Source organism: Grampus griseus, assembly GCF_964374135.1.
Source record: "Grampus griseus genome assembly, chromosome: 17".
In the NCBI taxonomy this organism is placed as follows: domain Eukaryota; kingdom Metazoa; phylum Chordata; class Mammalia; order Artiodactyla; family Delphinidae; genus Grampus; species Grampus griseus.
The window spans coordinates 45376920-45393965 of NC_139011.1; the positions used below are offsets into that span (position 1 = coordinate 45376920).

The window sequence follows — 17046 nt, forward strand, 5'->3', positions numbered from 1 at the left end:
TCACCTCCTCCCATGGGCACAACAAACTTACAACAATTTACAGAGCCACTATTGACAGCAACAATCTGAAGACTAAAAGAAAAGATTTTCCACCACTAAAGGAACCACGATGAGATGAGTGGGACAAATGGAGATGCAGTATAGTCAAGATCCACACCCCTAGGTAGGCAACCCACAAGGAGAAAGAAAACCACAATTGCAGAGGTTCTTGCCAAGAAGAAAGGGGCCCAACTACCACATTGAGCTCCCAACCCTGGGGTTCTTTACTGGAAAGATGAGCCCCCAGAACATCTGGCTTTGAAAGCCAGTGGTGCTTGCATACAGGAGACCTGGAGGGCTGTAGGCAACAGAGACTCCATTCTTAAAGGGTACAAACAAAATCTCACACAATCTGAGATCCACAGTGAAAGAGTAATTTAAAAGAATCCTGGGTCATACCCAAGCTCTCCAGCTGATCTTGGAGAGCTTCCCAGAGAGGCAGGAGGTAACTGCAACTCTCCCTAGGGACACAGAGAGTGGTAGCAACCTTTTTTAGGAACCTGCTCTACCACAAGGACACTGGTGCTGGCAAGCACCATTTTGGAATCCTCCCTCTCGCATATTAGTGCTGGGGGTTTACCTGTACTTTAGCAAATTGGCATCCATCCTGGGAACCACAAACCCAGCAGCCAGCCACAAGAGACCCAGCTCTTCCCACCATCTGCCCCAGGACCTGGTCTGTCCCAGTCCCAGGTACCTTGGACCACACAGCTATCTGCCCTGAAACCCAATGCTGCCCAACAGTGGACTGGCACCAGTCCTGGGACTCCCCAGACCATGCAGCTAGCCACACTGGGACCTGGCCCTGCCCATCAGCTACTACAAAGCTGGGCCTAGTAGCCAACTGGGCCAGAGAAAAGCCCCACCTGCCAGTACACCCATAGTAATTGGTCCCACTATAACAGAAGGGCCCATGAAGCCCACATAGTGGGTATGCCTAGAGTATATAGCTCTGGTGAACAGAGGCAAGTGTTTTGCTAGGCCCAATATGATGTCTTCTATAGAAGTCCACTTCCTCAAGATCAGGAAACATAACTGACCTACCTAATACATAGAAATAAAACAAAGAATTTGGCAAAATGAGGTGACAGAGGAATATATTCCAAATGAAGGAACAAGATAAGACACCAGAAGAAGAACTAAGCAAAGTGGAGATAAGCAAACTACCCAATAAAGAGTTCAAGCTAATAATCATAAAGAGGCTCAACAAACTCAGGAGAAGAATGGATGCACACAGTGAGGAATTTCAGTTAGATAAAAAAACTAAACACAGCTGAAGAATACAATAACTTAAATAGAAATACACAGAGGGAATCAAGAGTAGAGTAGATGATACAGGAGGAAATGGATAAGTGCCTGGAAGACAGAGTAGTGGAAATCACCAAGGCTGAACAGAAAAAAGGAAAAATAATTTTAGAAAATGAAAATAGTTTAAGAGACCTCTGGGACACCATCAAGGTAACTAACATTACCATTACAGAGGGCCCAGAAGGAAAAGAGAAACAGAGGAAGAAAACTTACTTGAAGAAATAAAGGCTAAAAACTTCCATAATCTGAGAAAAAACAACAGACATCCAAGTCTAGTAAGAATAGAGGATCCCAAACAAAATGAGCTCAAAGAGATCCACACCAAGACAAACTGTAATTTAAATGGCAAAAGATTATAGATAAAAAGAGAATCTTAAAAGCAGCCAGAGAAAAGCAACTAGTTATGCACAAGGGAACTCCCATAAGACTATCAGCTGACTTTTCAGCAGCAACTTTTCAGGCCACAAGCAAGTGGTAAGATACATTTAAAGTGATGAAAGAAAAAACTTACAATCAAGAAGACTCTACCCGGCAATGCTATTATTCATATTTGAAGGAGAGATAAAGAGTTTTACAGACAAGCAAAACCTAAGAGTTCAGCATCACTAATCTAGCTTTACAACAAATGTTAAAGGGACTTTTCTAAGTGAAAAAGGAAAGACCACAACTAGAAATATGAAAATTATGAAAAGAGAATCTCATTGGTAAAGGAAAATATGCAGTAAAGGTGGTAGATCAACCACTTATACAGCTAGTAATAAGGTTATAGGACAAAAGTAGTAAAATCATTTATAACCACAATAAGTAGTTAAGAGATTTACAAAAGAAAAGGATATAAAATATGAAGTCAAAAACATTAAATGTGGCAGGGGGAGTAAAAATGCGTTGTTGTTAGAATGTGTTTCAACTTAAGAGATCAGCACGTTTAAATAATCACAGATATATATAGGTTATTATATATAAATGCCATGGGAACTGCAAACCAAAAATCTATAAAGAGATATACACACACAAAAAAGAAAGGAATCCAAACATAGCATTAAAATATTCATCAAATCAAAAGGGAAAATAGCGAAAGAGCTAAGTTACTAAAAAGAACTATACAAAACCCCCAAACAATTGACAAAATGGCAATAAGTACATATCTATCAATAATTACTTTAAATGTAAATGAACTAATCCTCTAATGAAAACACAGAGAGTGGCCTAATAGATTAAAAAAAAAAAAAAACAAGACCTGTATATGCTGTCTACAAGAGACACACTTCATATCTAAAGATACAGTTGCTGAAAGTGAAGGGATGGAAAAAGTATTCCATGCAAATGGAAATGAAAAGATAGTTGGGTTAGCAGTACTTACATCAGACAAAATAGACTTTAAACAAAGATTGTAAAAAAGAGACAAAGAAGAACATTACATAATGATAAAAATCAATTAAATAAAAAGATATAGCAAATGTAAATGTATACACACCCAACATAGGAGCAATTAAATACATACAGCAAATATTAACAAACATAAAGGGAGAAATTGACAGTAATACAATAATACTAGGGAACTTGTAAGAGCTGGTTCTTTGAAAAGATAAACAAAATTGATAAACCTTAATCCAGACTCATCAAGAAAAAAAGGAGGGCCCAAATCAATAAAACCAATAAAATCAGAAGAAAAAAAAAAGGGGGGAAGATACAACTAACATCACTGAAATACAAAGGACCATTAAGAGATTACTAGAACAAATACTTGCCAACAAATTGGGAAACCTAAAAGAAATGGACAAATTCCTAGAAACATACAATCTCCCAAGTATGAATCAGGAAAAAATAGAAAATATAAACAGACAAATTACCAGTAATAAAATTAAATCAGCAATCAAAAAAACTAAAAACCTCCCAAATAACAAAAGTCTAGGACCACATGGCTTCACAGGTGAATTCTAGCAAACACTTAAAGAAGAATCAACACCAATCCTTCTCAAACTATTTTAAAGATTGCAGAGGAAGTTAAGCTTCTGAACTCATTCTATGAAGCCAGCATCACCATGATACCAAAACCAGCCAAAGACACCTTGAAAAAAGAAAATTACAGGCCAATATCACTGATGAACATAGATGCAAAAATCCTTCACAATGTATTAGCAAACTAAATTCAACAAAAGACTCATACACCATGATCAAGTGGTATTTATCCCAGGTATGTAAGGATGATTCAATATCAAAACAATCTATGTGATACACTACATTAAGAAATTGAAGAATAAAATTCATATAATCATCTCATAGATGCAGAAAAGTCTTTTAACAAAATTCAACAACGATTTATGATAAAAACTCTCCAGAAAGTGGATATAAAGGGAATATTCCTCAACAAAGTAAGGCCATATATGACAACCCACAGCTAACATCATACTTAATGGTGAAAAGCTGAGAGTATTTCCTCTAAGATCAAGAGCAAGATAAGGATGCCCACTCACAACTTCTATTCAATATAGTATTGGAAATCGTAGCCAAAGCAATCAGACAAAAAGGGAATCCAAATTGTAAAGAAAAAAGGAAAACTTTCACTGAAGATGACATGATACTATATATAGAAAATCCTAAAGATGCCACCAGAAAACCTACTAGAACTAATAAATGAACTTAGTAAATTTGCAGGATAAAAAAAATACTATACAGAAATCTATACACTAACAATGTTTCTATATACTAACAACAAACTATCAGAAAGTGAAATTTAGAAAACAAGCCCATTTATTACAATTGTATCAAAAAGATTAAAATTTCTAGGAATATATCTAACCAAAGAGGTAAAAGTACTACAGTCAGAAAAATGTACGATATTGATGAACTGAAGATAACACAAATGAAAAGATATACTGTGCTCAATGATTGGAAGAATTAATATTGTTACAATGAGCGTACTACCCAAGGAAATATAAAGACTCAGTGCAATCTCTATCAAAATAAAAATGGTATTTTTCTCAGAGCTAAAATAAATAATTCTAAAATTTGTATTTAAACACAAAAGACCCTGAATAACCTAAATGATCTTGAGAAAGAAGAACAAAGTTGGAGGTGTCATGCTCTCTGAATTCAAAATGTACTACAAAGCTATGGTAATCAAAACAATATTGTACTGGCACAAAAACAGACAGCTAGATCATGGAGCAGAATAGAGAGGTAGAAATAAACTCACCCTTACATGATTAATTAACCTAGGATAAAGGAGACAAGAATATACAATGGCAGAAAAGACAGCTTCTTCAATAAATGTTGGGAAAACAGCTACATGCAAAAGAATCAAACTGGACTACTTTATAACACCATATACCAAAAAGAAAAATAAAGAAAAATCAAAATTGTTTAAGGACTTAAATGCAAGACCCAAAACTATAAAACTCCTAGAAGAAAACATAGGCAGTAAGTTCTTTGACATCATTCTTAGCAATATTTTTCATACCTGTATCCTCAGCAAGAGAAACAAAATGAAAAATAAATGAATGGGACTGCATCAAACTAAATAACTTGTGCAGTGAAGGGAACTATCAACAAAATGAAAATGCAGCCTACTGAATGGGAGAAGATATTTGAAAATGATATAACTAATAAGGGGTTAATATCCAAAATACACAACTAACTCGTACAACTCCTCAACATCAGAAAAACAAACAAGTCAATAAAAATGCGTGGAGGACCTGAACAGACATTTTTTGAAAGAAGACATAGCAATGGCCAGCAGACATATGAAAAGATGCTCAACATCACTAATCATCAGGGAAATGAAAATCAAAATCACAATGAGATATCACCTCCCACCCTTCAAAATGGCTGTTATCAAAAGGACAACAATAAACAACTGTTAGTAATGTTGTAGAGAAAAGGGGGGCCTCGTGCACTGCTGGTGGGAATGCAAATTGGTACAGACACTATGGAACATATTATAGATGCTCCTCAAAAAATTAAAAATAGAACTACATATGATCTATCAATTCCACATCTGAATGTTTTTCCAAAGGAAAAAAAACTATAATTTGAAAAGTTGAAAAGAGGTACTTCCCTGGTGGCACAGTGGTTAAGAATCTGCCTGCCAATGCAGGGGACGTGGGTTTGAGCCCTGGTCCGGGAAGATCCCACAAGCCATGGAGCAACTAAGCCCATGAACCACAACTACTGAGCCTGCTCTCCAGAGCCTGTGAGCCATAACTACTGAGCCCATGAGCCACAACTACTGAAACCTGCATGCCTGGATCCCATGCTCCACAACAAGAGAAGCCCCTGCAATGAGAAGCCCGTGCACAACAATGAAGAGTAGCCCCCGCTCACCTCAATGAAGACACAACACAGCCAAAAATAAAATATAAATAAATTAATTAACTTTAAAAAATGTTGACAAGATATACACACCCCTGTGTTCATTGCAGTATTTTTTTTTTACAATAGCCATGATATGGAAGCAACCTAAGTGTCCATCAGTAGATGAATGGATATGTGTGTGTGTGTGTCTGTGTGTGTCTATTTACATATATGACATATGTATATATATACATACATATGTATATATATTTGTGTTTATATATATATATTCACACACACACAATGGAATATTCCTCAGTCATCAAAAAAGAATTATGCTAAGTGAAGTATGTCAGAGAAAGATAGACCATATGATTTCACTTATATATGCAATCTCAAAAACAAAATGAACAATCATAACAAAATAGAATCAGACTTTGTTACTGGGAACAAACTGGTGGTTGCCAGAGGGGAGGGGAGATGGGAAGAGTGAAATAGGTGAGGGAGATTAAGAAGTACTAATTTCCAGTTACAAAATAAATGAGTCACAGGGATGAAATGTACAGCATGGGGAATATATTCAATAATATTGTAATAACAATATGGTGACAGATGGTAACTAGACTTATTGTGGTGAACTTTTTGCTATCTCTTTCTTTTTCAGTTTTAGGCTTTAGGTATCAAATTCCCTATATGAAAAGCTCAGGCCAAAGATATATACATGGAAATGTAAGGAACTTCCAGGAAGGCTGTTTAAAAGGAAGAATTGAGCTGAGAGCCTGCCTATTCTTTCCTTATACTTCTTTCCTGGTTGGAATATGAACATGGTATCTGGAATTCCAACAACCAGCTTTGGCATGAGGTAAACTTGCAAATGTAAGTCATGTACGAAGATGTGAAAAAGAGAGGAAATCTATGATAAATCTGTAGAGCTGCCATACTTGCCTTAGACTGCCCACCACCAGGCTCTTTAGCAGGAAATAATAAGCTCTTATGTGATTAAGCCACTTTTCGCCCTCTGTTATATGCAACCCCCCACACCCAAAATAAGATTCCTTTAGCCTCTCTCCTATTTTGGATTCTCCCTCCCCACCCCACCTCTGCCTTTATCTTTCTTTTTTTTTTAAACTGGATTTCATTTTTCTCTTAGTTTATTCCTTTGTTTTAGAGAGAAAATGCCTCCAATTGCTTCAGAAGAAATGGAATACCATGAGAGGCAAAATTCTTGAGACACTGCATGTATAATAATACTTTAATTTTTCCTCCAGCATTATTAGTGGTTTTATGGAGTAAAGAATTTTAGGTTGCAAATCTTTTCCATTCAAATTTTGAAGTTGCTTGATTGAATTTTAGCTTCCAGTCTCATTATTGAAAAATATAGTGTTTTCTTTATCATTTGGGTTTTTCTCTCTGGGAGTTTTTAGACACTTCTCTTCATCTCCAGTATTCTGAAATTTCATAATGGCATGACTTGGCGTGTGACTTTTATTATTCGTTATAATGGCTCTTAGTCTGTTCTATCAACCTGGAAACTCATGTCCTTGTTCTGAAAATTATTTCTTTGATAATGTCTCTCCTGTGTTCTATTTCTAGAAAATGTCATCACACTTTTATCTCCAAATATTCCTCATAGGTTTTCATTTCTACAATCAGAATTTCCAAGAACTGTTTTCTGTGCTTTCAATATTCTTTTTTTAAAATAACATCCTGCCCTTAATTCATAAATGCAATATCTTCTCTGATTTTTAAGGGTATTGATGATTTACTTTCTGAAGTTTTCTGCTCCCTGGATATTTCTGTTTCAAGTTTTGTTTCTTGTGTTTGACTTGTTCTCTTGGTTGTCCCTGCTTATCTCAGAGGAAGGAACCACAGGAATGATTGGAATCTATATGTGTATGTTGGGGACTGCCAACTTGCAGCCTCCATTGTAGGGTGGCCTGGCTTGGCCTGTTCATTGGAGGACACTGACTCCCAGTACTTTTAAGTATTTTCTCTAAGACTGATGAGATCGCTAAAAGAAGGAGGTCCCAACTGGAGGGAATAAGCCCAACTGCCAGTCCTCTGGGAACACGGGATTCTGAGGGGGTTTCAAATCTCACTGTTCAGTATGGAGACTTTCAGTTAATGCCTCATTTTTTAGAACTGTGCTCTGACACCCAGTTGTGCCAGTGTAAATCTGTTCACCTACTCCAAAGAGTATACCTCTAGGCTTCCTCAAGGGCTGGGGAGAGGCAGTCAATATAAAGCTTTGGGTGGAGCTTTCAACAATATGTCAACCTCACTTTCATCCCCACTATCAGTTGCACATGGTGAAGCTAATTCTTTTTTTTTTTTTTTTTTCGGTACGTGGGCCTCTCACTGTTGTGGCCTCTCCCGCTGCGGAGCACAGGCTCCGGATGCGCAGGCCCAGCAGCCATGGCTCATGGGCCCAGCCGCTCCGCGGCATGTGGGATCTTCCCGGACCGGGGCACGAACCCGTATCCCCTGCATCGGCAGGTGGACTCCCAACCACTGTGCCACCAGGGAAGCCCTGAAGCTAATTCTTGAGGCTTTCTGAGGTTTTGTGATACCAGTTGGATTGCATCTTGGCTTCTTACACCAGCTGCTTATGTTTCAGCTTTCTCAGATCTTCTAAATCAGTTACCGCTAGATTCACCTTCTTTTCATGTTCCAAGCTTCTATATCATTTTTCTTCTATCCTTCTTATCTTTGTGGGTTTATGACTCCTTTTTATCCAGACACTCTTAATGCCATTTTTGAAGGGTTTAGGGAGGGAGCAAAACTAATATTCTATGTTTACTCTCCAATCTAACTACACTTCCCTCTAGATTTTCCTATGGCATATTAAAAAAAAAATCAACTTTCTAGTAACTTCTCCTCTCTCCCAAATCTTTACTACATAGGAGGAAGTGATTTAGAGCATTCCTTCTTTATGTTCAAGATAAGGGAATTTAAGTTGTCTGAACTTTATAATCACCTATATGTGAAATTAATGCCTTCCCTTACTTCTGTAATAAACAACCATGAAAAGGAGAAAAATAACTTCCAAGCCAGAAGGAATTAGTTGTTTTTCTGAATAAAGAAGAACTTTGGAAAATAGAACAAACTTGCAGATTTCATTATAAAAAAGAAATTCACATATAATTAAACTGTGTTCCTAGAAACCTAGTTTGTTTGAGGAAGAATGGTTTATATAAGAAGACAAGGGTCCTCTAGAGGAAAACTTTAGTATAAACTAATGATAATTCTTGTCGTCTATTGGGTACTTTCAAACGACATGGGATTAAAGTGGCTTCCATTTAGCCAGCTGGCCAGGACAGATATAAAGAGTGTTGTAGAACGCCATCTGAAAAATCTCACTTCTGTGGCATTCCAGCTGTATGCATCTCTTCTTTCTGAATTGCCATTTTCACATGAATACACACAGACATTTTGCTCAACACAGCATGTCTAACTCATTACTGCAGGATGAATGATACTGTGTGATTCCTCCTTGGGGTTGATAGCTAGAATAGATGACTTCTCAATTTTTTCTATATTTCAGCAAGTCTTTGTATCCTTAGGTTTCACAAGTGTTAAGCCCCGAAGTAATATTGATGCTGAGAGGTAGCAAATTATTACAAATGTGGAATTTTTAAAGATATCTGTGGGTTGCAACTTTTGACTGCACAGAGCCTCATGGAATCTTCCTTTATGGTATAAAAACACTAATGAATTTTTGGATATACTTATTTGACCTCTCCTCTCTGAGCTTCTTCTCTTCTCCCCCAAATCTTTACTACATACTACTATGAGACTATTTCCCTTAAACTCCATTTTTACTATATTTCTCCTTTCTTTACAACCACCAATGATAATCTCTGATCATATGAAGTCTAAATGAATCTGTTTAGCTTTGAAGACCTATCCTGACCCTAGATTCCAGGTAAGTTGGTCTTTCCACTGTCCCAGGTCCATATCCACTGCTCTTCTATATGGCTCGCTTTACCTGGAATCCCCTTTGATTTATTCAGTTTTATATATTTAACATGTAGCTGTGCCAGGTATAGGGAAACAAGAAAAAGTCCCTGCCATCTAGAAACTCAAAGTCTAATGGGGGAGATAATTAAGGAACTGAGATCGTAAGTAGATATAAGTAGAGGGTACTAACGGGAGTAGTGGAGTGGGAGGTAGGTATAAAATTCTGTTTTGTGAGCAGTGAAAGCTTCCTAGAGAAAGTTCTGTCCAAACAGAGACCAAACAAAGTAGGAGGATGAGTTAGCCAGATGAGAGAAGATGGGTAATATAGCGTAGATGAGGACAATCCTCCCTTCAGGGAGATATCATTCTGCCATTAAATCTACCCAAAAGATCCAATTCAGGTCTTATCTCCCTATGAGGCTCCTTCACTTGTTTCTTATTTGATATCATAGGAAAAAGGGCAGCCATCTTTCTTCTCTTTGTCTTTTTTCCAATGATGAGGCCCCTGGGGCTCTCTTCACTTTGGTTTCTGGTGGCTAGCTGATAGGAAGATGGAGCCTTGGGAACAGAGATAGAGTCCCTGTATGCTTGGGCCTAATTCGCATGCTTCAGTCAGAGTAACCAGAGACTTCACGTTGGATATTATGGACACAAACCCATAGTGGAACTTTGTTTTCTATTTGCTTGTTTGTGTATTTTTTTCTAGAAACCTCCCTGGGAAGAGTATCGTGGATTTGTGGTGAGATTTGGGCATCTCTGGGTGCCTTAGCCAAATTCTATTCAATAGCACTCTCCCAAACTGATATTAGATCTGTAATATTTTCCATTCTTCTAAGCTGTTTTTGAGCTAGAAACCTAGAAATAAAAGATTCATTAATTCTCTAGTGTCTTCTAATTTCCTTAAACTCTTATGCTCCTTCTCATTAAACACAGCTGCAGTGCAGCTGTTGGCAGCAGTCGCAGGAGTTCAAGGCTAGCCTGTGGCCTAACACAAGGAATAGTTGTTCATTATGCATTCACTCTATGGTGGTGAATGTAGAATGCAAATTTGTACAAGGTGACTATAGAAAATAAAAACCAAAGTGCAGGTGAAGAAAGGGAACAGAATCCTTTTTCAAGCCTCTTCTCAGGTGGCAAAAGATTGAGTCTAAAAATGGACAATCCATTTTACCTCAAGAAAACCTGAACAAAAGACAACAAATCAGGCCTCATTTTCTCATCAGGAACATGAAATCAATTTCATTGTGCTTCAAGACATTCAGTTATCCTCTGTTCAAACCTGAGGAGATGGGTTGTTGCTTCTCTAAAGCTAATTGTTACACTTTGCTATTTGATATGGAATCACCCAATACAGTGAAGAAAATACTAAGTTTATAAGTGAAATGCCATGCAGATCCATTGGAGAGTGCATATCAATGTTCATCAGCTGCACAAGCTCATTAGATCTGAGATTACAGGCTTTTTTGTTAGAATTTGGTGGTGCTCACTCATTTTGACATTATAAACATAAAATTGAAAATTCCACTGTTTTTCTGATACATCCTAATAATTATGTACCCATTAATTTGTCTTAAAAAATTGGCCTACTGAGCAGTCTCTTATCAGCCTGTTCAAAAAACTTACTGTGTGGTTCTCTATAACTTAAAATGCAGAAGTTAGATAAGCCATTGCACATGCAAAAATTTGTTGCATAAGCAAGAGTTTTGCCAAGCTCTTCTCTGGCTTGCAAGGTAAAAATTATAACTCAAGAAATTACCAACTGTTGTTTGGAATTATTCTGATGTCTGCTTTACACATTTCTAATTCAAGTTTATCTTTAGCATTAGTACCATTATTTATACAACTACTATATTATCACTACTTATCTTCTCAATTAGTGGCATTGAATTTTGAAAGTTTCTCCCATCATTCACTTTTCTTTATTTCCTTAAATAATTAGGCTTATTGAATTCTCAAGTCTCCTGCTATATCTAGATTCACTGAGCCTATAAGATTTTTCTCCATCATTTCCGTAATTTTCAAGTATACTCATTAAGAAGATTAGCTCAAATGTCATCAGGAAACTCCATGAAACTGTCTTTCATGTCTATCTATACTAAATCTTTTACTCTTCTGAAATCTCTTGGCAATATATTTCCCCTTCTCTGTGGTATTTATCACTTGTAACTTGCATTATAGTTTTAGTGTTCATATTTTATTTATGTAATAGACTTTAGCCTCCTTAAGAATTGGGACTTTGTAAAATGTATCTTTACATTATCACAGCAAATTGTAAAGTCTTCTCCATCTATTAAATTCTCAATTAAAATTTGTTGAATAAATGATGGATAGTAAAAGAAAAAGGAGAATGGTCTTTTCTAGAGGAAAATATAAGGCTAGTATCCATTGGAGGTCCCTGCCATTCCATTTAAATCTATTCATTCTCATTTTTAGTTTTTACTAGTTTAAGGATGATGCCCTTCAACTGGTCTTTCATAAACATGGAGTCACTAAAGACACATCATATGAAAGCATTTAACTTGCCTTTCTTGACGAGTTTGCTCCTCAGTAATTTCCATGGCACATTCCAGAGAGTTCTGGAGAGACTGCAGTTGATTCAAGGTCTCTTTCAATAAAAATCGAGTTACAAATTGTTTCAAATTGGAAGCCTCTTGGTAATCCTAAGGATGACAAAACAAATGCAATTAGAAATATGGTAGGAAAAAATAACCAGGAGTGTTTTTTTCCCCATGTACCCATCAATCTCAGATTAATCCTTGAGAAAAATAGACAAAGAGGAGAGAAAACATGTTGGGTCCTGGAGGTTGGGGCAGAATTCTATCTACCCACCAGAAGTTGAATAAGAAAGCTGCAGAAATGACTTGAATATCTCATATCCCATTGCACCTGCTTCAAGATTAGAAAAAATGACAAAAACCAGTCAAATTATGGAATAGACATATGTAGAAAAGGAAGAAAATTACCTGGAGAAAAGTTTGGATCGTGACTAATTCTGGGTGTTTTTTTTTCTCTTACCAACTAAATGTACTCAAATGTTGACAATTGGCTTAATTCTCTCTTGATGTATTTATTATGCTTGATCTGTATTACACTGAAGCCAAAGGAACTTGTGTGTTGTTATTTCAAAATTCAGAAAATGTTAGGCTTGGAATACTTAAACACTTTACTAAATCTGCTTACGTCCCTCCTTCAGGAAATTTACCCGAAGCTCAGCTGCATCTAACTTCTAGTACAACACCTCAGCCACAAAAGCACCTTCACTCAAACAACCCCAAGTCTACACAGAGATCATCAGAAACATAATCACTATACCTGCCAAACTTAGTCTAGGTATACAGGTGGATTGTGGATGGTGCTACTTGTTGCTATTGTCTTCTTCTTTTTTATTTTATAAATTTATTTATTTAATTTATTTATTTTTGGCTGCGTTGGGTCTTTTTTGCTGCACACGGGCCTTCTCTAATTGTGGCGAGCGGGGTCTACTCTTCGTTGTGGTGCGTGAGCTTCTCATTGTGGTGACTTCTCTTATTGTGGAGCGTGGGCTTCAGTAGTTGTGGCACATGGGCTCAGCAGTTGTGGCTTGCAGGCTCTAGAGCGCAGGCTCAGTAGTTGTGGCGCATGGTCTTAATTGTTCCGCGGCATGTGGGATCTTCCCAGACCAGGGCTCGAACCCATGTCCCCTGCATTGGCAGGCAGATTCTTAACCACTAAGCCACCAGAGAAGCCCGCTCTTGCCTTCTAAAGTCGTAGAGAGAACCAAGGCAGAAAATAAAATCAGGTTGGCATGGAATGAAACGGTGACAGAACCACTTTTTCAGGTCATGGGACCAGCCAGCTAAACCTGATTTCCTAGAGTCTCAGGTGGGAACAATAGACAAAAGTTCAGCCAAGGAAAGGATTTATTTGGCTCCATTCCTAAACAACATGATTATCTCATGATTGAAAATACAAAACTGAAAGGAATGATGGTGACAAGATAATGCTAGGAAATACAGCATGCTGGGGAATCTTGGGGCATGGTTGCAAATCCAAGCAAACAAGATTTAATTAATCTCTCTGGGTCTCAGCTTTCTCACTTACAAATCAGACTAAGCACTCTGGCATACATTCCAACTCAAAAACATTCTGTACTTCTATCAATTCTAAATTAGGAAATATTGAGCTTCTGGACTCCTGATACAAGTTACTTTGTTATTTTTCTTCTGTTAACGGAACAACCTAATGTTGTAGAAAACTTCATTTCTTTCCTAATGTGAAATCATAGAAGGTTTCGATCATCAATCCCTTTTCTAAGTTCATTTTTTTTGCAGCTGAACAGCACAGGAGATTTTCTTATCACCATATCTTATTTAAAAATTAAAAATTTTAATGTTTTTAAACTCCACCTAACAAACTAACCGTAAAATGAAACATCACATGCTATAATAGCCATTAGGATTTTTGGTGAGTTAATTCAAGATAAAAAATATACAAAATATTTAATTTGATCAAATAGCTTGCCACTCAGCAGCAATAAAAGTTTCAAAAATTATTTCTCAATGTGTTTTTTTAAAATTGAGTAAAGCTTTCCTTTGAGATGAAAAGGAAACATGATGACAGGAAAAATTGTGTTTGATCCATTCCCTGCAGTTATTCCATTTTGCTAAAGCATATTTTTAAAATAAAATGTATTAAGATGATGAGAAGATGTAATTGTGTAGTCAGAGATCATACCAATTGTATTTGCACCTCAGTATACACTGCACTAATCTAAAGTAAATGATATTGTACTTATTTGAGGACAGCAGGTAAAAGTGAAGGAACTATGCATTTATTGAGCTATGCAGCACTACATTGGCCTTATTCTTTTCTCATTTAAGTGTTAAATATTTGTCATGTCAGAACTATCTATAGAAAGGAGATTTTGTTTTTTGGGTTATCCAATTTAAACACTCTGGTCACTGAGATTAGATTTTAGCTTCAGAGACACAAAGGTCTACTCTTCTGTATGCCCCATGGTGCCCAGAGCAAATACTCATCCAACACTTGAATGTTTGCAGATAAGCTAACTGAGAATTGTTTGTGTTTGCTATTTTGGTCTTACATATAAAGACTGTGGTGATGTTAGAGTTTTGAGGACAGCTAAAATCAGTCAACTGGCTACTCTGTCATTTTCTATCATAGCAAATTAAGAAATTGTTATGCTGAGACTTGCATCTTACCTTGAGAAATTGTTATCCTCATTAGTAACTCTCCAGATAACATTAAGAGATGGCACAACCCAAATGGTACATTTGACAGAAATGTTGATGCCTTGACATTGAGAGGAGTGGTGGGTGGGTTTAAGGCTTTGGGGGATTAGGTTTTTGAGTCAACTATGAAGATTTGCTGTTATGTGCTGCCCTTGATGATAAGAAGAAAAAAGAGCTTGTTTTCTAATATTTATCATTCCAAACTCAGCTCATGGTATCATCTGTGTATTGCCTTTCCTCCCCTTGAACCACTATTTCTTTTCACAGGATTAGGCACACATCCTTTCGCTCTGTATGCTCTTGTAACAATGTTTCCTTACCTAGGGTATAATTTTATCATTTTATATTGTAATATGTTGTTTACTAACATGTCTTGATCATCTCTGCCTCCAGAATACCCAGAACAAAGCCTGGCTCACAGCAGCTGATCCTTAAATGCTTAAAGACTACGTGAGGTACAGGGAATCACATGGAGATTCAGGCACCAGAGGGAGTGTCAGTTCTGGAAACTCCTCTTGCCTCTCCCCAATTACCAGATGCCTTCCCCTACATCTAGCCCTTGCTGGTGGTAGATGCTGCTGTGCAGCTTGTCCAGTCATGTGGACATAAAGAGAAATACAGCTTTATTTTTAACAGATTGTCCTCATTTCATTTTCTAGACCATTTGTTCATCTTCTTCCCTTCCCTTAATCTGGATCCCAAGGTTTAGGACTGTAGACCCAGGTGGCTTAGATCCAATCTTCCTTTCCTTCCCTCAGATATGCAGCAGATGTTCCTTTGGAAGGCAGTGGCAAAGAAGCAGATGGAAAATTAAATAGATAACAAGCTGGGAAATGTCAAAGCCTTGCCCTTTTTATTCTCAACAAATGTGTTGGCTGAGAAGGTACAGAAAGGGATCTTTGCATACTGAACTCCCGGAAGACTGATATATTGGCTTAAGGCACATATTCCTTTGGGCAAAACCTGGAATCTGAGAGATAGGTAGAAAGAACTAATAAAGCAGTAAAAAAAATATACAAATGGTACCTGATATTCAAATTCTGCCTCTTTTTCCAAACACAGGTTATTCTTTCATGTCTATTAAAAAGGATATGGGCAAATGAAGGTTTAGAGCATGTTTCTCAGATTCCAATAATGTTCATTGAATTCACTGATAATTGTTCAAGTGATAATCAAGTGGAAATTGTCAATAAAGTAGCATTAATATTTCCATTTGTGCCTTTGGAAAGTCAGAACGTAAATATTTCAATCCACGTATTTACTTTGTGTGGAGCTGGAACAAGGCTAGGAGTCATTCAAGTAAAATCCTTAGCATTAGAAGCATGGTACTTAGAGGACTGACTGTGGACTTAGAGGACTGACTGTGCATTTTTACTGTCAGGTCATCATCAGAAAGCAAGCTCTTTCCCATCTGGGTGATGGAAGAGTGGAAATCTTAGCTATTAACCCACTATGAATCACCTCAGTTAATTATGAAAATGAGCGCATAGTCTTCCCTGTTTGTATTTGTCCTACTTGAAAATTAATCAAGTCAGTGACAACCCATCTCAGTGTCTTCTTGTTTATGAAATCAGACACAATCACACTTAGCAGGGGGTACTACTTCTGACTGCCTTTTAATCTAAGCTCCTGCTGCTCTACCTGTTGTGTGAGACATCTGTGCCAGCTTCTATAACAGGAAAAAATTTACTTTTACAAAAATAGTGCTGTTTTTTTCTCCTTTCCTACTTTTCCCCAAACTGTTACTTTGTAAATACTAACTGGCTTATCTATTAATATACTAATACTAACTATTATCTATGTCCTATTTCTTTAAACATTCTTAGGCTTTCATCTTATTATTTTTATTAAAAAAAATTATTGGGGTATAGTTGATTTAAAATGTTGTGTTAGTTTCAGGTGTGCAGCAAAGTGAATCATATATATACATATATATATATATATATATATATACCCTTTTTTTTAGATTCTTTTCCCATATAGGCCATTACAGAGTACTGAGTAGAGTTCCCTGTGCTATACAGTAGGTCCTTATTTGTTACCTATTTATATTAGTGTGTATATGTCATCCCCCATCTTCCAATTTATCCCTCCCCGGCTTACCCCCTGGTAACCATAAGGTTGTTTTCTACATATGTAACTCTATTTCTGTTTTGTAGCTAAGTTCATTTGTCCCCTTTTTTTTAGATTCCACATATAAGTGATATTATATGAT

The 17046-nt window shown here is 36.9% G+C and overlaps 1 protein-coding gene across 1 annotated transcript in view; it reads right to left on the minus strand.

The window, feature by feature from the left end:
* Window positions 1-17046, minus strand: part of NECAB1 (N-terminal EF-hand calcium binding protein 1) — a gene marked incomplete at both ends in the record, with an annotated part of 274029 nt that overhangs the window by 63344 nt on the left and 193639 nt on the right. The window contains one exon of the mRNA XM_082674826.1: window positions 12124-12260. Coding sequence (XP_082530952.1) covers window positions 12124-12260 — 137 coding nt within the window. The remainder of the gene's footprint in view (window positions 1-12123; window positions 12261-17046) is intronic.